The sequence below is a fragment of the Epinephelus fuscoguttatus genome, linkage group LG15 (genome assembly GCF_011397635.1).
Source record: "Epinephelus fuscoguttatus linkage group LG15, E.fuscoguttatus.final_Chr_v1".
Lineage (NCBI taxonomy): Eukaryota > Metazoa > Chordata > Actinopteri > Perciformes > Serranidae > Epinephelus > Epinephelus fuscoguttatus.
In genome coordinates, this window is record NC_064766.1 from 18166565 (window position 1) to 18192533 (window position 25969).

The following is a 25969-nucleotide window of genomic DNA, read 5'->3' on the forward strand; positions in this document are numbered from 1 at the left end:
TGTAGAGTGAGTGACTAGCAAACAACCACTTGACAGAAACAAATTAGCTCAATGACATGGCCAAATGCAAGTGTGACGTTGAATGTATTAAACTGTGTGGACCTTGAACTCATGACTACGGAGAAATCTGGACCCTGTAGCTAGACCAGTTGGGAACCACTGATCTAAACTAATCCAAACTAAACTAAATTAAACACTATTTTGCCAATTGCCTTTCCACATTGACACATGTGCAAACACTTTTAGATGATGAATTTTACTCACAAATCAGAGCTTGAGTACTATAAACACGCCATGGATAAATATTTGGACAACTGTGGAGGCCAATATTGGACAGAGAGATGTTGATGAAGTCTTATGGTCAGAACCACCCTGCACACAGGAAATGCAAAAGCCACAGGTGTTTTTCATTTATACTATCAGTGCATAGTTACAGTAAAAGTATTAATCATAATTTCAGTTATAGTACAGTAAATACTAACACCTAGTGTAACTCTACACATCTAACAGAATACTTGGAATAGGCCTATCTGATCTTTCCACTTTAGTCAGAGTCTCAGCAGCACAGCACTCTGTGATTCAAATGCCTATTTTCCCCAAGATTTTATCAGTAGCGCCGCCGCCTTTATCATTTTCAAAAAGTGTCTCTGTCGTACATGGCTGCTGTAGTTTTAATCTATTACCCAAAAGCAATGATGAGTCAGGCTACACGTGGCATTACTGCTCTTGCACCTGTTGTATGTTCTTCTATATCTGACTCTCTGATAAATGTTTAAAAAGTTGAGTATGACTGTGTTTGTATTCCCTGTCTGCTAGGTTTACCCAGGATGGTTGTGATCAGAGACTACAGTGGCATCCCCTGTCCCCAGTGCGGGCCCCCACTAAGCATTCATGCGGGGGATGTCATTGAACTGATGTTTGCCGACCTGCACAGCTCCTGGTGGCAGGTGCGTGTCACTCAGCTCATCCTTCGTTTTATCTCAACATCTGTGACTCTATGAAAAAATAACATGTCACGGCTCACCGGGTTGGCTACGTGCACGCAATGTCTTTGCAGTGTCATGGGTTTGATTCCGTGCTGCGTGTCACCCCTCCTCTCTCTCCTGCTGGGTGTTCCGCGATCTGAAAAAAGCTGTCAAAAACATATTAATGGGGTGACATCAACAATTTATCTCCCTCCGGCCATCATTGTTTATAAATCACAAATGGTATTGTGGTTGTTTTATCACATTGTGTGTCAGGTGAGCCATAAATAAGACTTTATTATGAGGTCAGCGTTAATTAGAAATATCAGACGAAGATCTGTTTGAACTCCACAGAACCCCAGTTACATTAAAAACAGGGTATGTGTCTGTTCTTTCACTCCTCGGATTGAATCACAGCCTACATCAGATGATCTAACCAATTAGTGGCTTTAGTTGATTAATTGAGTACCACAGTGAGACAATAAAACAGCAGACACTGGAGCCTCTGGTGGATGTTTTAATGGTTAGTGCACAACCTCATGTACAGGCACATTTAGCAACCATCTCACGAGGTCAGCCAAAGGTTGACAGCATTTGACCTTATCTATTTTTGAAAGGATGGGCGATTTATCTGGGGTCTTCCGGCAGCCTCCCTAGCTGTTTCTCACTCTGCTTTACGGCGGCATTAAAGCCTCATCCTCCTGTTGGTGCTGCTCCAATCAGACTGCAGTCTTTGCCAACGGCACGGCTGGGACTTGGCGCGTAGCCCGATTTCCTATGCTCCGTGTTTCTCTCTGTTGTGACAGAGCACAAGGTGGAGGGTGAGGACATGAATGCCAGGAGACTTCTTGTAAGCCGATAGAAGGGCTAGCAGAATGTCATGCTGCAGACCTGATGGCACTGCATTGTTTGCTGCCATGGAAACCATGCTTGCGGGGAGGGGATAATTAAAGGAATTAAATGATAATACACATTTGTGTCGATTCCTGTCCTGTGCATAATGATACTGCAACAACGCCACTTAAACCAATCCACCAAAACGTCACATTTCATTTAACCTATGTTTTGCAGTGGAGCGCAATTGTACTTACTTTTTCTGCAGAGGGCTGTAATGCGTATTGACAGCTGGTGGCAGTAATGAGCTGGAAAATGTATGATGCAAAAATAAAAGAGAAGATGATTAAGAAGACAACAATGTCATTTAAAGAGGACCTATTATGCTCATTTTCAGGTTCATACTTGTATTTAACATTTCACTAGAACATGTTTACATGCTTTAATGGTTTAATTTACATTGCTTTAATCAACACTTTATTTTCCTCATACTGTTTGTGCTGGAGCATCTGTGTTCACCCTCTGTCTGGGAGGGCTCTGTTTAGCCCAGTCTCCTCTCTTTAGTCGACATATCTCAGCTTCTCTGCACTGCCGTTGCAGCCAGAGGATGACTGTAACGGAGAATAACGTCATGTTTTACCATGAAAAAACACCAATAAAAGCTTCTCAACACAACGGGACATGTTTCAGAGGGAATATGTTTCAAAATCGGGGCGCAATTTACATCCTTGGCAACCAAGATTACATGTTTCCCTGGCATTAGCATGTAGCTACATGCATGTTAGCAGTGTATTTGCAGCCACGAAATGCCACGAAAGGTGCTGGAACACCTGTGCTCACCCTCTGTCTGAGATGGCACCATTTAGTGCCTGTCTCTGCCAGCCAGCATTGCCAGGTGGGAAATGTAGGATTATCGTACCAGAGACTCAAAATTATTGTATTTTGAGGAAAATTATCGTACATCCATCATAACCAAAATAACAATCCTACTGATGCACTATAGACAATTATACAACAGTTAGTTTTGACCGAGTAATTTGATTGGACAAGAGGCATTCCGTCCGTGAGTGCTGATATAGAGTATAACATCACTGGTCACTCTAGTGTTTACTTTATTTTCCATTTTCCTTGCTTCTAATTTTCCTCTTCTTCTTCTGTTTTGAATCTCATTTTTGCTCGACTTCCTGATGGGTCCTAGCGCCTCGTGGGGCGGGTACAGCTGACCATTCAGCCAATCGTGCTCATTGTTCAGAGACAAACGTCACCCGTATCACATGCTAAGCAAAGTGCGATTGGCTGGAAACATGTCACATGGGAACCGATGTTTTCAGGGCTCACAAAAAAACTCCGGCATACTGATTACAACCACACTTCCATGAAATGGTCAAATTATCGTACATTTGGCCTTTTTTGGGATCATTGATCGTACATCGTACAGTGGGCCAAATTATCGTACAAATACGATAATTATCGTACACCTGGCAACGCTGCTGCCAGCCCCCCTCCAGAGAAGCCCAGTCTGCTCTGATTGGTCAGCATTTGTGGTTCTTCCATATCTAGCGGCACATTTTACCATGGAAAGTCACCAATGAAAGCTTCTAAACACAATTGGGCATGTTCCAGTGGGAATACTTGGGGGCAATTTATGACATTGGCAACCAAGATTACATGTTTCCCTGGCATTAGCATGTAGCTACATGTAGCAGTGTACTGCTAACATACATGACTGCAACAGAGAGTAAAGCCACTTTCTACTGTGAAAAATCACCAGTAAAAGCTTCTAAAAAAGCAACATCACGAACAAGTTGACATGTTTTCCTAACAATAGCACGTAGATTGACATAACAGTGCAGGCTACTTGATGTAAACACTTGTAGCAGCGTGCCTGGAGCAGATGACCATATAAAGAAATTCAGCACACTATGACGTCATGCTGTAGCCAGAGTAGAAAAAACTGTTACAGGTGTTCAAGAGTTTTTGCTCCTTCATACATTTACCTCATTATTTGAAACTGTGGCCACATTTAATATGAACATCCGTCATTGTAACACTACAACTAAGAAACAAAATACGGAAGAGCATAATAGGTCCCCTTTAAACAATTAAAGTTAGAAAGTATGGAAAAAAGGCTTTGCAAATGTTCTCAACAAGTTTGTTAGGTCTTACGGTCACACACAATGTGTTTTGGAGGAACACAGAATCTAAAGAAAACCCAGTTTATTTACAATGAAAACTCCACAGGGTACCTTTAATCTTCAGCGTCCCCGGTGGCGCCAGAGGATGGAATTACAGAACATTGAGAATTCATATCCCCTGTTACCCAGGAGGCAATTATCCGCCATCCCACTGGCAGAACAATACAATCAATCACTGTAATTTCATTTGATCCTTTGGCTGCTGCCTGTTTATGCCAACAGAGTAATAAGTTTAATCTTTATCATACGCTTATCGAAAGCATAACAAATAGAGAGGGGCTCTCAAAAAACCTTTGATGAAATGTTATTACACAGAATGAATCATAGAGATGGGTAAAGATTCGCTTTCCAATCTAGTTACTGCCGGGGCTTGCACGGTCCCAAAAAGCATTTCATACTCTAATAAAGAGGAGTGAGGAGGAAAGCATAAACAGGGCAGGAAGCTGAATGAGGAGCTCCACATGCCCTCAACACTCACTGTTTTCTGAGATTGACTCAATGGACTTCAAATTGACCGCAAACTCAAAACTGGAAACTGGAATTAACTTGGGCTTAATGCTGACATACTTATTACCGTCGACAAGATGATGTACATGATAGAGAATGACGGTTATGAAATAAAGTGAAACATCTATGGAGGAGCATGTCTGTGTAAAAAATAGGTAATTTGTTTAAACAAAGTGGTTTATTTAGTTGGAGAAAAAAGTCTGTCTACACTATGTTTGTTGAAGGAATTAATGATTTTCATATAAAACTTGTGTTGTGCTTGAGGCAGGCTAGCTAAAATGCAATTGTTAGTCTTTAGTGCAAGCCAGAGAGCTCACGCTGTTTGGATATTCAAAGACCAGAATAAGATCCATTATTTAGTGTTAAACGAGGCTCTTGTTTTGATGCAGTACAAATCTAACTGCCGGCAGAGTTTGAACCATAATTAACTTGGGCTGCAAATTAGATGCACTGCTTGTTGTGTGCTAATTGCTGAGGATTTATTGAAGCGAGTGTGGGAGGGGAAGAGAAAAAGGAAGAGAGGGAGAGAAAGAGAGGTGTAGTTGCTCCCAGACAAATATAATGCGATTAACAGCCAGTTGCCATTGCAGGGAAAAATTCTGGCGACAAGCAAGATTGGCTTCTTTCCAAGTGATGCTGTGAGGCCTTGCCCGTGTGTAAGTGTGCATATTTTTCGTAATCAATAAGACACATTTAGTGTGATTACAATGCATTCACTGGATAATGGCTACTATTGATGTCTTGGCAAAGAAATGTAGTGCTTTTCAATTGCACTTTTTCGCTGTAGAAGAGTGATTTTAGTCATTAGATGTGGCTTGAATATCACATTACCACAAATGACCTCCACCCCTCTGTATCGACTCCATTAAAACACAAAATAACCGCAATTCTTTTCCATGCCAGGTTCCAAAACCTGTCGATTACTCTGCCCAACTCTGGTAAGCGAGGAAAACAAATGGCTGTTGATTGCTTACAATAACCACAAATCATTCTTGCTCTATTTTATTGATTGTATCGACTGTTCTCATCCTCATGTTCAGAATGATTGATTGCAGTGTAAGTGCAGTAGTTGTTCATGGGTGGTTCAGGTTTGCAGGGCCTATGGAGAGGTACCAGGCTGAGGTGGAGCTTCTGGACCGAGGAAACAGCACCTATCTGGTTCGACACAGGAGTAAAGAGTGCACTGAGTACGCCATCAGTATCAAGTAAGTGAAATGATGACTTGTTTTTCATTTATTTATGTACTAAATCTCCTACAATTTTCACTCACTTTAGTCGTCCAAGAATGCCGGTATAAACAAAACTCATGCAGTCAGCAGCAGTCTTGTGGGCAAAAACACCTTATTGTGAGAGGTGAGTGGCGAGAATCATTCAAGCAAAAAAAATGCCCACATGCAAATAACAGCTCTGTACAACACCGGTGCTGTATTTGAAAACAAGCAGCTCATCAAATGTTAAAAGTGAATGGGCCGCAGCAGAAGGAGGTCATGCTGTGTTCCACTCATTCCAATGAAAAACAAAAAGTTATAGTGACTATGTAATCATGAAGAATGAAAAAGAGTTTGCTTGGTCTGATGAGTCACAGCTGAGGGCCAGAATTAAGTTTGAAGGGTCGTTTCACCAAAACGGCAAAAAACACATTTTCTCGCTCACCTTCTAGTTGTATCAAGCAAATAGTTCTGCCCAAATTTTGTCTCAGAGCTTTCAGCCCCTAAAAATGCACATATAGAAAAAATACTTACCTTGGTCCAGACCTTGGAATCCACCCACTCCACCAAGTTGACTGATTCGTCTGGCAGTGTGACATAAAACAGCAGTTTTTCAGTTGTAATAAAACAACCAATAAGCACAGCAGTGGGACTAACAAATAGTCAGTCAGAGCAATCGGCTGGACTTCTGCCATCGTCAAGCATTGTCAAGCATTGTCAAGCGGTGCGCTGGAACTAGTGAGGAGCAGTAACAACAGCACAATTATTAAGGCTGTTCTAAATTGACATGTTTTCTCAATATTAATGAACATCGTAGGTTGTTTTACTTTGCTACGCTCTCCTCTTAAAACCCCAGCAAAACTAATATGTTGGCATGGCTACGTATCAGTGTGGACTAAAAATTCTCACTCCGTTCTCGTCACATATCACAGTTTGGTCATGGACTTTCCACATCCAGATACGACGTGAAAGGTACCCTGGGTGCGTTGGTTGTTGATATTCTGGGATGCCATGCCAAGTTCTGCCTGTTACATGCATTGTCTTCTTTCAAAATACACTTCCATTTTCACAGGAAATTTACCGTTTACATACAGTCTCTTTCGAAATAAATACACTACGTCGGTACAACACCACAAATTTATGTTTTTTTCCTTCAACAATAACGCACGTGGTTGGGTTTAGGCAACAAAGGCACTTGGTTGGGTTCAGGAAAAAATAACAGGGTTTGGCTTTCTAATCTTACGGGACATGAACACCACTGAAAGTCATTGTTTGGTGGACCAGTCCAACACCCCTCCAGCACACCCTGCTAAGACTTTCGCCGCTTTAACTTTTGTTCTTGTCCTGCCGCGTTTCCCCCGATGTTTCCAAGCAACATTAAACTATAACAGTGACCTGCCGACGTTAAAGGACAGCTCTTTCATTGGTGTCTGACGCTGCAAGTCACTGCCCAAGCACTGGATTTTGATGACTTCAGAGTGAAACTGGGTTGAAAAATGATGTTAGATTTAGGTACAGTATATTCATTGGTCCCTAGTATGGGTTAACAATACATGTGTTTGTACTGAACTGTTCGGCACACATTACAAACTGAACAATCTATTGAACTAATCCTATTACATTTGGAAATTTAAATATACAGCATTCATTTAACATTAATGGATTATGGATCACTGTTGTGCGTTTAACAACAAGGCTTTGCAGTAATCCTGTTTCTTAACGTTACATAATTCTTAAAGTTAACTATAGACGGGGCGTGGGTGGCTTAGTGGTAGAGCAGGCGCCCCATGTACAAGGCTGTTGCCGCAGCAGCCCGGGCTCGACCCCAGCCTGTGGCCCCCTGCTGCATGCCATTTTTTTTTTACTATAGACATTGTCTGAGAACTACTCAGCAGATGATGGCTACTCACGAAGTTATTATATAACCTATTAGTTAAGGTTTTTCTCTACAAACAGGTCTGTATTCAAGTGTGATTGTGCTTAGCAGTGCATTTGACCAATGTTGCCAAAGCCATATAGTCATATGTAGCCTGAAGTAGGATGTTATGTTTGCCATAACGTTAGCTAATCGCTCATTAAGAGAGAGATGGGTTCATTCCATCTGATAAAGGGCTATTTTGCATGGGTGGAATATGGTCTCAATAAAATTATAAATACAAGTCTCCTTCAAACATGGCACACTGCAGGATTTATGCAAGATTAAAATGCCTTTATTTTACATGGCAGTATTGTAATTGCTAATTAAGAAAAAGTGCTGGTTAAACCTAAACTCAAGAGGTGGACATATCAGTAAAGGGACAGTAGAGTCTTGTATTTCAATTATTCTAACTCTGTATGTGAGACAAGTGGTCAGAGGGGAGGAAACAAACCAAATTTAATAACCCATTTACGAGAAAACAGTGAATCAGCAGTTCTTGTTTATGGACACACATTGCTTCCACCTTTCAGTATGGCCCTTGAAAACTTATTTCCAGTTACTGGATAATTCCCAGACCTTGCTGTGAACAGTTTTTATTGGAACTACTTAGCACAGAAGAAATAGTCCCTGTAAAAAACACTGATAGTGAGTGAGTGATATTAAATCATCATTAAATTCTGCCTCAATTTAATTAAGGTACAGGTAGAAAAGATAGAAATACTTTAACCTTAGCAAAGAAAAACAAAACCATCTGCATACCTAGATGTAACTGATAAAATGTTTTTCTAATGTGAGTATACACCTTCCATTGTCAGTGACACAAGGTTCATCTGAACCTTACATCATACCTCAACATTGTTGCAGTTCATTTTTATCCTGATGGTCGCCACAGTCCACACATCTCTCAGCTGAGTGCAGCATGGGGAAGAGTTGGCATTGGATGATCTATTTTACCATCTATCCATTGTCTGTCTCTTCTGCTCAGACATATGTTCAAGGAGAGCCTGATAGCTTTGCATCATATTATTTGCTGCTCTTTGGCTATCAGTCTTAGAAATGTATTTCAAAAGAAGGCTAGCAACGCACTTGAATTGTAGATAAAGCATCCATCCCTTTAGGCCTCAATAAATGGCTGCTTTATCTGCAAGTTGAGTGCCTCGGTATCCCTCTTTTGAAATACAACACTGGCCATTTAACTAGCGAATATCTTTCAGGCTACATCAAAGCTTGTTCAGTCTTAAAAAAAAAAAAAAAAAAAAAAAGGACTATCGAGCCCTCCCGACCTGGCATGACGGCTCCAAGAGATTATAACGATTGAGGGTGCACTCTGAAATAGTGTTTGGATGTTAAGACTATTTAGCCAGTGACACACCATTCCAGCCCATTTGGTTTGGTGGACTCATACCGTCCCTCATTCAAAGCTTTGATGTACAGGGCCAGTTTCTGAACACTCCAATCCTAATTGCCTGTCTCACTGCTTAAGATCATTATCAGGATGGCCGTTTGAGATAATGGAGCTTTATACAGAGAGCTGCTACTAATCAACTGGAACTGTCTAGTGTCAAACACTACAGTTTGTGAGTGTGGGTGTGTTGAATGATGTTTGTGTGTGTATGTGTGTGTGTGCAGACTTTGGAGTCTATAGGAGGCAAGAAAGACTCTCCAAACAGGGCTCATCTGTCTCTATGTGTTACTTTATGCACCATATAACTCAACATACATCAATAATATATAACTTGCATATATTCATAATGTATCTGCAAATTGCAACATGATCATACAATATTCTTCTCATCCGTTATACACTGCATCAGGAGATTTACAGTGTAGATCTACCTCCAGTGTAACTTGCACATTACCATATGGGAAACATGCTGTATACTGCACTGTGCTTGCGATTGTCTTGACAGCACGTCCCCGCTGGTGCCTGCAGTATGTATGTGTGTATTTTCAAGGTTGAACAGCATCACTGTTTCACGAAGTAGTTACTGTAGCCTGTATCACTTATTTATTTAATCAGGCCTATAGCATACCCTCTCAGGTACTGTACATTATGTTTTACAGTTATACATTTAGAATAACAATAAGGGCGGCACTCCATTTAGCTTTGCTAGATTTAGATGTATGCTGACTTACCAGTGAGGCTTAATGATACTTAAATGTAACAAAGCTTTATTCAATGTTATTTATTACTTCTGTGCTTTTCCTCCCATTAGTCAAAATGTTTGCTTTGAAAAAAGGGCCCATTATATTGGTGGTGACAGCTCCAGAAACATCACAGATAAACAAAACAAAACAAAAAGGCAATGAATTAAAACATTTAGCATTGTTGTTGTCTGTTTGAGCAGCTTTTGTGTCATTTCCTCTTACTGAAAAATGAGCATTCTGTAGCAGAAAGTACATACTTTGGGGTTTAGCACATAGCTTATGGTGCTATCAACTGAATGACTGTGACATCACACTATGACAACAGTTATTTCCGGGCAAACTGAATTAATTTAAGCTAGCCATAATGTTTAAAGATATATCATTAAAAATGGTGATCCAACCTATCTCACATTTCTGCCATGCAAAGCATTAAATATAATGCTTTGCTACTGTCTTTGACGAACCAAATCTACCAGCACGGAAGCTTAACAATGTACGGCTATGGATGGAGGCCACAGCAAAACATATTTTAGCACCCAAAACAATCAGTATTAGTTTAGGCGTACGCTATATTTGGAATATTTTCACGTCTTTACCTTACACATTATCCGATGGAGGCAGTGGTAGACCAGCAACTCCAGTGTTCTGCAAAGTAAAATGACTGTTTTCGTCAATGGAATCTGGAGGCTTTGAGATAATGGCTTCAGTTGCACTTTGGAAATGGCTGTCTGACAGTAAGGTAAAGCGGGGAAGATATACTAAATATAGTGTACGCTAAAGCTTTAGTTGGGTCTTTTTTAGGTGAAAAACTAACCAATGGAGGCAGCATGCTCAGTGGCGTTTCATTTTATGTACATGACACAAGAGTTTTTTTTACCCAGAAATGATTGTAAATAAGCATCGTGATTTGGTCTATAAAAGTGGGTTTGTCTAACAGTGCTGTGGTAAGGACTCAGCCACACCTGTTGTACATCAGCCTATCACTACTGTTTGTCCACACTGCTCAAATGTTCGGAATAAAACCACAAAACTCTGATTTAACTCATAAATTGAGTTATTTTATTTAAACTATTTAAACTTAATTTTTGGGACTACTTTTCTTTTGTTGGAGACTCTTTTTTAAATAGTTTGATAGTTTTGCTTTAAGGTGCTTTATTCCAAAGCTGAATAGGTTGTTACCACACAAAATAATACATTATCCATGCAGATTCTACAAAGGCTGTCTTGGTCCAGACAGTATAATAGGCATAAACAAATAAGAACTATTTTTCACTTGTATTTGTGTTGTTAATTACTTGAACGTTTTTGCTCTTAATGCTGCTAAAATATTCCATATGAAACAACTGAAAAAGGAAAAACCACTGCTTGGTATAACTGCTTCAAACCTTCAGGTATTACTCTTCCTGTGATGAAGGGTCCTTAGCAGACACTGGTATACACAGTATGAATTCATCTTACAGAGTAAGACTGTGTAATCCTGTGATGCTTCTATTATTAACTGATATGAGTGAATTGAACCTGATTTCCACTGCAGGGAAAACCAGAGGTGTTCTTGTCAGACAAATTTGCTTGGCTCAGCTCAGTGTGGTAACCGACAGTCAGCATAGACAGACCTTCGTGATGGTTCACCATAGAGACTGGAGTGATGTGGAAGCATGTATAGTTGATTAGCAGCCCATGTCTTATTCATCCTCCACAGGTTCAACGATAAAGTGAAGCACATTAAGATTCTGACCAAGAATGGCTGCTTTTACATCGCTGAGAGCCGGCTGTTCAAGACTGTGCTGGTAAAGGATGGATTTTTGTATTTCATATTTTTATTTTTAAAGATTTTTGTGCTCTATAAAATACTGTACCACCAATGAGTATAATCATTTTGACATTATACTGCTTTTGCAGCACTCCCTAGAGATAAACCCCAGCATGAAAGTGAGAGGTTTACTGTTGTTGTACAGCGATAAAATATGTCGACTAGTGGTTTATTTCTACGTTTGTGTATGCACCCACAAAGCTACAAGAGCATGTTGTAAGCAACTGCCTGTGGTATTGTATCTCAGTCGCTAATATTAGCATGTTTCCAGTTCTGTGCTTGAAATGGGGAGATGGAAAGATATATTGCGGTTAGCTGCCCTGCTCAGGAACACGTCCTCAGTACTGGCTGCTGTTGTCTTATCAAGATCAAACAAGCAGCTTCCCCCCAACCAACATTCTCACATGTCTTTGCTTTCATTTCTATACATTTGTACAAAATACCAGCTAGATTCACCCTGGATAATCGTTGCTAAGGCTGTGTTTTGTTTTATTGTGTTTGTTTTACACAGGACTTGGTTGAGTACTACAAGCAGCATTCTCTGAAGGAGGGTTTCAGCAGTCTTGACACCACTCTGCAGTTTCCCTATAGGGAACTGTCCAATGGAAACATGCCCAAGGCCATTACCAAGGCTGGCAGTGGTGAGTCTGCCTCAAAAACACCCACTCTCCCTCCCTGAGACTGTCTGACAGAGAGAAATGCTACCAGTTCAGATCAGATCTTGATCCGGTTACAGTTGAAAGTAATTCTTAGCATTTGTTTTGACCTGTTGGAGTACCGGAGGGGTACGTTTTCTTACAATTGTTCAGTTCAGATAAAGTAAGGTGTGTTGTGTTTCCCTGGGAAGTCTACCTGCTTGTAAAGGCTCTATGTATGTCCAACAGTCAATGAAAACTCATATTTCCCGTGTCTCAAATACAAACAACAGAACTGAGGGTCAGAACAGTTTGCTGAATTCGGTCTCTCACCTGATAGATTTTGTTACTACAGACCAGCTAATGTACTGTATGTTCTCACCTCAAAGAGCTGTACAAAAACAAAGTAATGGTGACAGAGAATTTGCTTGACTATTCGACACTCAAGTTAAAAGTGTGTCCTAATACCAGAGGCAGTACTATCTTTGACATGCAAGACATGCTAGAAATATTTAGCACAGCATAATGAGCAAAATTCCCTGCGGAAAAGTGTTGGGTGAGAGACAGCAGCGGTGTTCCTTGGGAGGTGTGCCTGGTTGATCTTCTTCTGCATCATCACAATGAAGTCAAACACAACATTTTAACACATGTATAACATCATTTAGATTTGACCACATACACACGACCTTATCTCTTTATGACATGGGATCTAGAGCTTAGTCAGATGGGGTGTGGATATGAAATGTTTCCTATTTTTGTCTCTAACCAGCAGGTTGTGCTTCATGTAATTTAGTTAAGTGATGTCACATTATAACATAAAAATTTAACATCCTGTTATCCAGTTTTAATTTTTTTCCCAGGTACCAAACTATTATTTCAAATGTGATAGTATTCTGACTTGAATCATGTAAACAGCATATTCAATCTGGATACTCTGAATTAGGTCTTATATCCAAATGGAGCTTTTCCTGATTAAGACATATGGGATATGCTGGTATTATTTGTGTATTAGGAACATTTTTTGGGCCTGTATATATACACCGTGCTTTTGGAATGTGCATCTCAGTTGTTGTTTTTTTATCACAGTTTACGATGCCCAGCCTTTTCCCTGTTTTCAGTCAGCTCTGTGTGTTGTCATGGAGACCTTGTATACAAATCAACTTGCCAATAGTTTGCAAGGCTGGGGTAGAGATGCATGCCCCAAGGAAAAGCCCACATTACCGGTCAGAATGCCAAACACACCTACTTTTAAACTAATTTTAATTATAAGAGACTTTGATATCAACAGTTTTTTTCTTTGTATTTTGTTGTGCAAATATTGCTAGCTGACCTTTTCAAGAGGAATGCTGAAGGAATGGAAGAGGATGGCTGTGTTCACATGGTCAAACAAGATCGCCACCACTTTAAAGCTTTAAAATTTTTTTTACACGTTTTGGGCGCGTGAATCAACACGTGCACGGCTGTATGTAAACAGGAATATTAGTGGAATATCCGTGTTCATTAGCCACGCGAACAACCTAGTAGGGAATTGTCTTTTTTGGAATTAGGTTTGGCACAACCCGGAATAATTGTGCATGTTAACATAGTCACTGATTGTAATCTGTCATGCTTCTATTTATTCATGCTAAATAATATGATAAATTAAAGATGTTGAACCATTAAACGATGCGTTACTGTTAATGTAGAATCAGCCTTTTGCCCAGTTGTCATGAATTTAAATGTTACAGTTTCCATTTTCATCTTTAAATCTTTTTTTTCCTTAAATGAGTAAGTAAAATGAAAATAATGAAATAAATTGTCATATAAATAGATGTGGAAACAGGAATGGTGTTGATTCAGTAGAGATGGATTTTTGTTGAATATGCAATTGAACAGAACATGAAAACTAATTTTTTCCCCCCACAAAAGTCACTTAATAAAACAGGAAATTATTTTAGGTTATCTAACAGATGTTGTGCATGTTATGTGGTAGACCTTGTGCATCTGGGTCAAACTAACATTGTATAGAAATACTGTTTGACTCAAGTAAGAGAAGCTCTCTTATGGTCACAATGAAACATGCGCTCAGTGTCGTATTACTAATATACCATATAAATCTTGGCTATAAGAAGTCCGGAAGCATCTTTGATTTCAAGCAGTCAGCATTAAGAGGCATGGGTAAACGCAATCTTGTGCTTAAGTTCAACAAGTCCAGCCACTGCGTCATTACTGGCCCTCGGTGACAGAATTAGATGCTCATTCACTCTGAGGAGGCATGTGGAGGAGAAAGGTCTTGAGGAAGAAGGAGAATAGAGAAAGAGACAGGTCAGGAATGGAGAGTGCGAGTGGGAGAGGCGAAGCATGTTGTGGATAGAATGAAATGGACAGGAGATGGGGAAGAGAGGAAGAGAGCGAGAGATAGAGAGTAGGGAGAGCAGGAAGAGGTGGAAATGGCAAAAAGGGTGTCGGAAGAGAAGGCAGGCGAAAGGGAGGGAGAAAAATGGGACGGTGAGACAGACATTGATGTAAGAAAGGGAAACAGTGAGATAAATAGGAGGCTGGGAGAGAGTACAGAGAAGGAAAGTAGTGGAAAGTGAGGTAAAATGAAAGGACACAGAGCCTATATAGGAAAGAGGAATCTGTAGCTCTTTGGAGTGGAGTTAAGTCATTCAACTAAACAAGAGTTAGATGTGAAATTTGATACCACTCTCTGTCTGCGCAGTAAATATCGAGCTAATTATTCTATCTCAGCTCAGTGTAAAGACTAAACAATACGGATATAGCCAGCCTGGGCTACTAATTAACATGTTACATCTCATTTGTTTAATCCAAAACCAAAGGGTCAATGTGTGGTTTAAAGTGCTGTTGTGTTCTGAATGATTTGGCCAGGTCTAGAGACTTCAGGGGATTTCCACTCCTGGCCAGAAAAATGGTCCTGCGTGTGTCTAACCCATGTCTTTCATCCTTCAGCACGTCCTGGCTCTAGCTTTAGATTAAGCATACAGACATGAGAGTGGTATCAATCAGTCTTGGCAAGAAAGCAAATCAGAATTTTTCTTAAAATGTTGAGCCATTCCTTTGAAAATGTGATCAAATTGTGAACATTACATTCAGAGAAATTCACTTCAAGCCAGACCACCAGCTGACGCAATCCTATTCAGATTGTAATGTATTCCACATGCATTTGTGCCTAGAATTATTATTGTTTCTAACCCAGATAAGATATCCTTATAGTGACTGTGAATGAGGTAAAAAGGAGACACAGAGTACAAAGGGAAGGCGTGGGGTGAGAGAGATAGAGGAAGAGCAAAAGACAAAGGGAGTAGTGAGAGAGACAGTGAGTGAAAGAAATAGAAAGGAGCCTCGGCAGCTCACCAGGCTCGGCGGAGAGGTCCCAGTTAGGGCCTAATGCCCCAGGCAAGCACCAGGAGCCTGCTACCTCAAACGTCACACTCCGCACGCTGCTCAGCTCTGAGATGGCTTCACAATTTTCCTGACAGGACATGACATTTCACTTGGGCTGGCAGCAGAGAAAACTGTGTGACAGCCGCCTGCTGACACACACCTGGGGGATACCCCTGGTCCAACTGAGGGACTGCGTCTGTTTTCCACAAAACTGGGAAAAGTTTGCAAATATGATCAGATGTAAAAGAGCAGAAAGCAGCTGGAGGTAAACTGTCTCAACTTAAAGAGAGGTGTACATGTAAACAACCACAGCCGCCGCAACAGCAGCAGCAGAGGCAAGGAAAAACGAACGCTGGAACAAAGTCAAAGTTAGCCCTTTGTGTCTGTTCGGATGTAAAATTCTGCTACATCCTTGTCCCTCTGCCTCCTTTGGCAGCGTCGGTCTCCCAGCGCATCACGCTTCAAAGCAGCTCTGCAAGAGGTGTGTTTGTGCATCGCTGCCATTCACCGCTCTTCCTTCTGTGAGGAAGCCTTGACAGACCCGCCGTTGCCTCAGTGCATTCTGGGATAGATTATTATTGCCTTAAGTCGTCCACCCCCATAGACAGACTTAGTGTGGGCACCGCGTTCTCTGTCTGGTAAACAGCCTCCATGGAAAGACAGATGTCATGCCAAAACAAAAAACACACACACACTCACTCACACAAAATGGTTTGAATCTCAAAACAGACACCTCATAGCAAAGAAAACAGAATGCAAGGCTGAGCAAACAATCACAAGATGCACAACTATTGAAAAACCATCAAAACTCTGGAGTAATTTGTTTGGAGAAACCCCAGCCAGCATCTTTAATTAAGTCTGACTGTGTGCTTTTCGTCTGTGTATGTGCATGAATGTTAAGGATGGGAAATAATTTAAAATCATTTTCTTAGTTAACTACCAGTGTTATCAGGATATGCAGTTCTGATATCTTAAATTAATGATGATAAGGCCCAATCCCATTTCTCATTTTTACTCATAACCTGTGTTTGAGTGCCACTTTGCCCCTCGGAACAGAGTTACAAGGGACAGTGGTTGAAATCTTCCCCTGTGAAATGGAACAACTCTTCAAGACCCTGAAAGGTCATTAGTAGTCATAAATGGCGTTTACGTTAACAGACAAGACTATGGCAATAATGACAACATCACACTATTTAGCTGATGGAAATAGAAAAGCACAGACAGTGCTCTGTAGGCGTTAGCAATCTGTGCTCCCACATACCCTGCCAGTCTGTACCAAGCTGCAACCTCCAGAGTTTAAAAAGGAAGTCAACGCAGAAGTGCCACAAACTGCAGTTCCTCTAACGGCCACTTGAGGCTGACTCCAAAACAAATCAGTCCTCATAGAGGCCCATGTTAAAATGCCCAACTTTACAGCAGAAACAAACATGTTTACAGTTTGGTAATGAGCAGTTTTGGTCTCTTTAGCTAATTTCAACATTCATGACAGCTGTATAAGGGGCAAATTTTTTCATAACTCACTTGTTTACATTTCATTAAGGCTTGAAGTTAAAGTGCTTGACCAACTCAGTCTCACTCCAAAGCCATTGAAATGCAGCACTTGGGTAGTGACATCGGCATGATACTCAGCCAGTCGCACGGCGGTGTCAGCGGGAAACACGGCAGGACAAGAGCAAAAGTTAAGGTGATGAAACTCCAAGTAGGGTGGGCAGGAGGAGTGCTGGATGGGTCCAAGAAACATTGACTTTCACCCAGGATAGCGGTGTTTGCGTCCTGTAAGATTATAAAGCCAAACCCTGTTCTTTTTTTCCTAAACCTAACCACGTGCTTTTGTTGCCTAAAGCCAACTACATGCATGTGTTGTTGAAGGAAAAACAAAAGTCAATTTGCGGTGTTGTACCAACATAGTGCTTTGGTACAACACCACAAATTGCCTTGCCTTGTTTTTAAATGTATGTAAATGACGTGAAAAACAAATGAGTATTTTGACAACCAACCCACCCAGGGTACCTTGCATGTCATATGTGGACGTGGAAAGTCCATGACCAAGTGTTGATATGTGACAAGGTCTGAGTAAGAATGTGTTGGCTTGACTGACAGGCTGTCCATGAGGTGTCACCACAATCTATGAGTCAGACCCCCTTGCTCATCCAAAACAGCAATGTGTTGCTGAACTCAAGGCTTCAAAATGGCAGTCCATAAACCAGTGGGTGATGTCATGGTAGCTACCTCCATTGTTTACATGGTCTATGGCCTGCAATGATATTACAGGAGCCTTAACAAGTGCAGCAACTTTGCTGCTGAACTTAAGTTAAATTTAATGCGTCAAATGCAATCAAAGGGGGTGGAGGGGGTGACATGGAAATATGTCAAAATGTGCGACTGTTATGCACAAATCAGTAATAACAATGTAATTTTAGCTAGCTTGCTAGTTAGCTCCTGAGACATCAGCATGCTACTATAAAGAAAAGGACCGTAATCAACTGAAACAACAATTTTTAAATCTTTATTAACAAATTAAATGCATTTGTGGGTTTCTTTTGTTGCTTGTGCAGCCATGATTGATGATTTCCAGGTGGAGGTGCCTCTGAAAAACATTCATTTTGAGGGCCATGTAGCCCTTACACTTTGCCCTACCCCTCTATCCCAACAAGAATTGGGACACCCTACCTCTAGACGTGAACATGCAAAATGAAGGGGTAAGGCTAAGTGAAAGGGGCAAGGGATTGCATCTGAGTGAATAATTTGCAAAATCTCAAAATGAAATAAGAATTTATAAGAGAAATAGTGAAAATATTACAGGATATTTAGTTTGATCATACTAAAATGAAACGGCTTCAAGTATAAAATGCTCGTGCTGTTTATGGCTGTATGTGCAGTACAAGTTTATTTCTGTATCTACACATATAGCCTGTGTTTGTTTATACTGTATATATTTCCTGCAGGTCTGTGCATAGTCGTGTGGTAGTGTGGGTTGTGTGCACTCTGGTCAGACAAACAGTTGACACATATTGGCCCTGCATTTACTTATCCCTGTGGGGAAGCGGAAGAAGGCATGGAACCATATTGTTGTGATGACAGCAGGTGGTTTTCTCAGTGTGAGGGTCTGCTGGCTCAGATGGGATTTCATACCGGAGCAGAAGTTGTCGGCTCTGCGGCATGGATCGCCTTGTCAGGGCGCCGTGCTGTGCCCAGACGTATACCTACCCCCATACTGCTGCTTCGGCGTGCCCGGTCTGAAGCTCAAAAGGTTGTTATTGCTGTGTTATGCAGTATGACCTGGGGAAGATTATAGATGCTACACTACATAACCAAAGGTATGTAGAGAGCTGAACAACTGATCTTCAAAAACCACGGGCGTCTTTACGCTGCTACAACATCCTCAACTCTTCCAGGAAGGCTCTGCACAAGATTTTGAAACCTGGCTGCAGGGATTTTCTACCATTCAGCCACAAAAGCATCAGTGAGGTCAGCTGCTGCTGTCAGGCGATAAGTGGGTGTTAAGACCAAAAAACAGCCATGTGTCAATTAACACAAAGAGGCTGCCTTGGTTGGGGCATGTTGCCTCTGGTACCAGTGGGATGATTTCAAAAAATATGATCCAGGACAGTAACAGATCGTAACAGATAGATGAGTTTGAAGGCTCATCAGAATCCGTAACACTGCACAGATGTTTATGGTACTCTGGGACAGGATTTTACAACTCTGAGAAGTTATCACGGTGGCAATAATGGCAGAAGAAATACACTATTCACATTTGATTGGCCACCGCAGAGCCTTGCCGGGTAACATCCTGTTTCACTGCGACAAAAGTTGAGCCTAGTTAAGCTTTTTTTTGTTGGCGGACCCTGTCTTTTTTTACCAAAGCACTCTGCGTTTGTAAATCCACTGCTGGACTGGCCTCATTTAAAGGAATCAGCAGGCTGTGTTTTCTTGAATGCAAGGTTGGGAGTATATACAACACTGTGTTTCAAATCATCTAAAAGGTGTCGGATTGGCCTGAGGTCAGGGCTATATGCAGTAAGTTTTTCCACACCTGAAATTGGGAAAACTGTAAACTGTTATGAGAAAGTTGGAAGCACTGTTGTCCGAGATATCATTGCATGATGTAGCATTAAGACTCACCTTACCGAAGTGGGCATGTCCATATACTTTTGGACATGTTCATAAGTAAGTTAATATGTTAAAAACTCAATACCCACTTTCTGTTGGTCAGTATTATACAAAAATCATGTGCCAGGTGAAATGACAAATTTTCTGATGCTTTCACTGTTTTGCCCTCCTCTCACTCTTCTCTCCCACCCGTCCTTGCTTTCTGCTTGTTCTGTGACTTTGCCAACTTTTCCCTCACTCTCTCTCTCTCCTTTACCCTCTCTCATACTCTCTTTCTGTCAAACTTGTGTTTACTTTGCTTATCTTCTGTCTTTGCTCCCTCTACGGCCTGAACCCCCCCTTCCCATCACTCGCTCCGTTTCTCTGTAGTTCCTCTCGGCAGCTGCAGCTTTGTTCCTCCCTCCTCCTCGCCTTTCTGGTCAGGTACAGGTACAGCTTTTTTACTCTCTTTGTCTCTCCCTTGCTGTATGCCCACATTTCCAGGTTTCCAAAGACAAAACTGTCTTGTTTTCCCTGTCTCTGTTAAATAATGTAGTCTAATGATGCCGCTTTTACGTCATATTGCACAGATCGCACCGAGTTGTCATGTGGGGAAAAAACATTCACGTCAGTCTCCTGTAATTCCATTTCTGACAGCTCTGATATCTCCCACTAGGTGAAAATAACTGCAGAATTGTCAACAAACCAGTGGCAAAGAGCTGCAAAGCCATCATTTCTGGCATTTACATTTTACTAACATTATCAGTTCAGCTAATTAAAAGGAGACATACAAGTTCAAGCACAAGGTATTTATTTATCGAATGCACAACAATTACAAGCGCAGTTGTTAGCATTGACAATCTTTGGTCTGAGGCTCTTAACTAATTAAATATGTATAAACAATAGGGCTGTCAAGTGATTAAAAAAAATGAATTAATGACATACTCTGTGATTAATTAATCTTAATTAATCACATTCATCAACTTTTGCTGTGAAAGTTTTTTAAAAAATCCAGTTCAATTGAATTTTGGCAGATGTGTGTGTGTGTAGTAAAGCTGCTCAATTTTGGACACAATTGTCCTCCTGTCCTCTCCCACTGAAACTGGTCTGCAGTGTATTGCAATCCATTTTGCAGGGGAGTTTGTCAGTCACATGTAGACTTACTCAGTTTGCGTCTGAACGCCTGGTTGAGTGTGACTTGATGAGTCTAACTACTAGGGCTAGCATCAGAGGCTGTGGTAGCTCAGACCTCTGGGTTCGCTGCTTAATGCTTTGCGTTGAGGTGATATTTCAGGCCTTTAGTACTCCAATGGTACGAAAATTCCTCACTGCAGAAGCTGCAGAGGATGGTGCTCCTATCAACAGTTCCATCTGGGTGTTTCTTAAATGTAAATGCTCCATTTTTGGGGCCAAACAATGTCATTTCGTCTGTCTCCACCATGTGATGACCCACCGTGTCTAAGGGCACCAATTAATGTGATTAATCAACATAATTTTTTTTTAATGCATTATTTATTCTTTGATTAATTAATCGAAATTAATGCGTTATTTCGACAGCCCTAATAAAAATGAAATCACACAAATAAAAGCAAAATGAGAAGATAAGACTTAAGATGTAAGTGCAAGTTAAAATATAGGGATAGAATTTAACAGACATATATATGAAATAAAAAAGTATAAGTAATATAGATTTTTGGTAGACAGTAATTTCAAATGAATAAACAGACGACAATAAAATACACTTTTGTCTGTATATTTTCACTTGTTAATGAGCTGCAACAAATATGAAACACAATAAAATAAGGTAATTCACGTAATATTCATTTTTAGGTGTGACTACTTGTGGTAACCATCTTGGAATAATGAGTAAATGCTCCCAAGTCAGAATAGCAGAATGTATTTCAATTTTTTCCCCTCCTGCCATCACGGCATTAATATATACAGCATAATAGTCTATTAAGATTTCTTTATTTGTGTCTGTCTTTTTTGTACATAAGCATATATATGCTACATGCATTATGCTATACGCTGCTTATATATGCTACATGCATGCATCTATGTAGGTGTGGGCTTGGGCTTCTGGCTTCTGTGTTGGCATGATGTTCTCATGTGTGCCTGAAGGAATAGATATATTCCTTTCATCCCTCACCTGTATGTGTGTCACCTGTATTTCCACAGATAAGGTAAACAAACCCAGGCAGCTGCATATGTAGGAATAACCTTGTATAACCTGATAAGTTTCCACGTTGAACATTAACTTTTAATGAGATCAACACATGACCATGATAACCCATGACCTGTCATCTCTACTGTGCGTTCGGCACCGCAGAGCTGGGCAGCGCTATGTATTTCCCCTTGCTCACCAGCAAGCATGGTTTACTACCTCATCTGTGACTCTGTGGTGCTGTGACACTTAGTATGACTCAGGCACAAGAATGAGGGCTCTTTGCTGCCTTGTCATCATGGTAAGACAGTCATAGTAATGTCACTGTGGATAATACCTGTCAGAAAATCTGTTTCATACCATTGTAAATGGAATATAATCACAACATACCACTATTACTAAAGGTAAAGACTGAATTTGTTGAGCTGAGTTGTGATTGTCCTTGCAGTGAAAGTAGTTATTTGACTTAGCATTTTCTCATCAAAGTTTTATGAGGATTTAACAATAAGATCAGTTTGAGGTATAAAAGTTAGTCACCAAGCATCCTGGCTATTAGAATTCTTCCAAGGTGACAAGAGTAAAGGTTAAAAGAGCACCTTTTCAAAAGCCTAGGATTTCAGAATGGATTGGAGAAAGTAGCTTCAAGAGCCTGACACAGGTGAGAAGTTCTCCAAACACTGAATGGCAGTGTGCTACAGATAAGAATGTGCACTTCAAAGTAAGGGAGAATTAAAGTTTTTAAAAAAAAATAGTTAGGTTGAACTACCCAGAGGAACATCTAGAAGCCATACTTTTAGATTGGATTCTGATTAAATTGTTGTATGCAGCGTGACTCTCTGATTTAGTGAGTGCATTTGTTATTGGTGGACCAAAGAGGGCAGAGAGCAGCGTCAGACATAATATAGCTCTTGTCCATTTGTGGTCCAATAGCTGCTCTAAGAACTTAAATACGAGATTTCTCTCAATACTAAGGCAAGATCTCTCTGTCTCAGTGTTTTCTCCCAGGGTGGTGGGTATTGCAGTGGCACGCTATGACTTCTGCTCGAGAGACACACGGGAGCTCTCCCTGCTGCAGGGAGACATTATCAAGATCTATACCAAGATGTCCAATGGATGGTGGAGGGGAGAGGTTGACGGCAGGGTAGGTGTTTTGTGCCATCTGTGCTCTTATCCTATACAGTGGTAGCTAATGTACAATGTCTTATACATCTGTCTTACATATCCCTACAGTATTAATACACTGTACACTATCTGACTGACTGGGTGGTTCTGTCTTGAATATGGTATTGTGGCATAATGTTCTGAAGTCCGTTCTGCCCACTCAGAGCTTTAAGGGAGTAAAAAAATTTAAGAAGTCTTTTTGAGGGTTTATTTAAGATACTGATAGTGCATAAAACATATCCTGTCAAATACATGTGCTGCTGCCTGAATTTTATCCTCCTTTCTTGCTTCTCAGATGGGCTGGTTCCCCTCCACCTATGTAGAAGAGGAGGACTGACTTTGCGGGAGGACTAACGTCTTAGCAGCGTCCATTCAAAGCCGACCACCTCCAGCGAGCACCATGCTGCTCAGCCACTCTCTTTGCCCCGCAAGTCAGATCTCTTTGATAAAACCCAGAGACTCGGACTAAAGAGGAAGCGGCGGTGCCCTCAAAAACCTTCTCCTGCCCTCTGACAGACTCTCACACGGTGCAGATGTCAAATCACAGATTCCAGGAGCGTCACGCCATATCTTGCCTCTCTGCGGCCCTGTCTGCCCCTGCGGCCCACCGGGGAGTGCATGTGCTGTACCCAGATAACCCCCCACCCCACCCCACCCCACCCCCGCCTCCCTTCCTGCTCACCTTGTCTTATTATTGATGACTCCATTGGCTGGTGTGAGACTTGCCTTCACTGTCATCATGTTTCGATACCAGGAAGGCTCAGTCACCCAACTGGAACACAGATCCTGCTGACAGCGCACCGCCTAGGTACCGCACCAAATTGAAATGCAGGAGCTGAGGAGCTTTGACTGTTGTTGGAACACTGTAGCTCTCTTGGCTGTTTAGACTTTTGTGCTCAACTTTCTGTCAAAGACTTTTGTATTTAACAGTTTAAATCACCTGACTGAAATGAACAATGTGATATATATGATGAAATGCACTCGCTGAATTGTGATCTGATGCATTGTAGTAAAAGGATGTAAAGATTTCAGTAAAGCATCAAGGACATTCACATATAGTGTGTTCGGTATCTTGATGACTATTAGTCTTGTGGACCCAGAAGTGATTTGGTCATATCATTACAGGACAGGTCTGGAGACCAAATAGTTGATTACTTTGTTGCACAACATAATAAATAATATGTTGTTGTGGAAAATATTGAAATCCACCGCTGATAAAGTTATGTCTCCAAGCGTTGATTCTTATTCACTTATTATTTCAACTTCAAGTAGGATTTTCATGAGACATTGGATTGGTGTCAAAATGTATTAACTAGTTCATCCGTTCATGATTCCCACCAAAATGTAAAGCAATAGTTGGAGATTTATAATACACTCATTTGTTCTCTTGCCAAAAGTTAGATGATAAGATTGATTCCATGCTCATATCTGTCTGTTCAATATGAAGCTGAGGGCGGCAGCTTGTTAGCTAAGCTTATTAAAATGAAGGAAAAAGCATCCACACACACAAACCTATTGTTCCACTGTCTACAATTTCCGCTACTAGAGGTAGCAACTGAGAACTAGATGAGACGGTGTATCATCCCTATGCAACAACTCTCTGTACTTCCGTTCTGATTTACTACTTCTTTAGGCTTATTTTGTGGCTGAATATTATGTGTAGCTTCTTAAAATATGAATGAGGATAGTGATAGTGAGATACTGGCTACAGCTGCATTTGTAGTAGTGATGACATGGCGAAAACCATGAACAAACGAGCATCAGATGGACTGTATTCATAATAAATACGCCACAATAATATAAGCGGTTCTAAAATGGTTTTGCCTCATTGTAAATCTTTGGTCTGCACTGGGCTTTACATTGACACTCTTTAGTAACTTGGGATAGCTACCGATAGCTACTAGGGGAAATAAACATGTTATCCTCTTCCTGTTTTGGTTGTGCATTGGCTGACGCACTTCCTTTGTGTTGTAAATTGAGCCTTCATTTTCCCAGGAGGTTGTAGCCTACCCAACAGACAGAATTGTGTAATGAAAGTGAAGCTGATGGGAATCAGTTTAAATGCAGATGGTGCCATTATGCTATAGTCATTACTTTGTGCAATCAACATTAACTTCATAATGATATTGTTAAAGCAAAAAAGCCACTTTAAGTATTCTTCATCTCAAATATTGTACTTGAAAAACAAAAGTCACGTAAAAAGTCCTGATAAACTGTGTGAGGATGGAACAAAATAAAGGATATAAATCAGCAGCTGCAGCAGAGAAGAAGCGGCTGGTGTCTGTCTGGGGCTGTTGGTGTGAGGACAGAGCTCAGGAGTGCAGCTCCAGAGAGGTGACACTCTGCACTCTGCTGACACTCTGTGACAGATACATGTTGAATGTTAACGCTGACTGTCAGAGGGTGTGGGGGATGCAGTAGTAACTGGGCTTGGCGTAGCAGTTTGTGAACAATCGCCTACAACAATGAAGTATCAGGTCATTAAGGGTCAATGTTATCATTACTGTACCTCGGCGTGGATTAAAAATAAGTAGCATCTACCTTAATGTTGTGTTCACACCAAACCTGATGTGAATTTTTGCATCGTTACTTGCACAAGTTTGAACGCTACAGTAATTTGTGTTGACTTGCGTCATACACACAAATAACTCGAGTCATACACAACTTCCACCGCTATGTTCTCAACGTCATACGTCCCCGAGGATCTCAATGCTGATTGACTTTTGCAGCGCGAATTGGTCTCTGACGTTGAGATTTTTTAACCCTCGCAAAAGAGCGTATGATGCGACATTGCGCTACCTGCGTAATTCGTGGCACGTCCATCGCATCCATTGAGCTGCCCAGTGGGACTTTGCGTCTAATTACGTCTTTACATTGACTTAACATGTAATTCATTTGGGCACATTGTCAAAAGGACTAGTTCACCCAAAAACAAAATAGATTTTATA

General features: G+C 40.9%; 1 protein-coding gene across 3 annotated transcripts in view; it reads left to right on the plus strand.

Annotated features, from left to right (window-relative positions):
- The window catches only part of LOC125902404 (guanine nucleotide exchange factor VAV3-like), a 69308-nt gene extending 44534 nt beyond the window's left edge, over nucleotides 1–24774 (plus strand). For 2 of the 3 annotated variants that reach the window (XM_049598714.1, XM_049598716.1), the window contains exons 20-27: nucleotides 817–947; nucleotides 5092–5157; nucleotides 5405–5439; nucleotides 5590–5706; nucleotides 11475–11562; nucleotides 12097–12226; nucleotides 22853–23001; nucleotides 23317–24774. In XM_049598714.1, coding sequence (XP_049454671.1) covers nucleotides 817–947; nucleotides 5092–5157; nucleotides 5405–5439; nucleotides 5590–5706; nucleotides 11475–11562; nucleotides 12097–12226; nucleotides 22853–23001; nucleotides 23317–23358 — 758 coding nt within the window. In that variant the 3' untranslated portion in view covers nucleotides 23359–24774. Of the gene's footprint in view, nucleotides 1–816; nucleotides 948–5091; nucleotides 5158–5404; nucleotides 5440–5589; nucleotides 5707–11474; nucleotides 11563–12096; nucleotides 12227–20086; nucleotides 20141–22852; nucleotides 23002–23316 lie in introns of all 3 variants that reach the window. The other variant, XM_049598713.1, reaches the window with a different exon arrangement.
- The last annotated feature ends 1195 nt before the right edge of the window (nucleotides 24775–25969 follow it).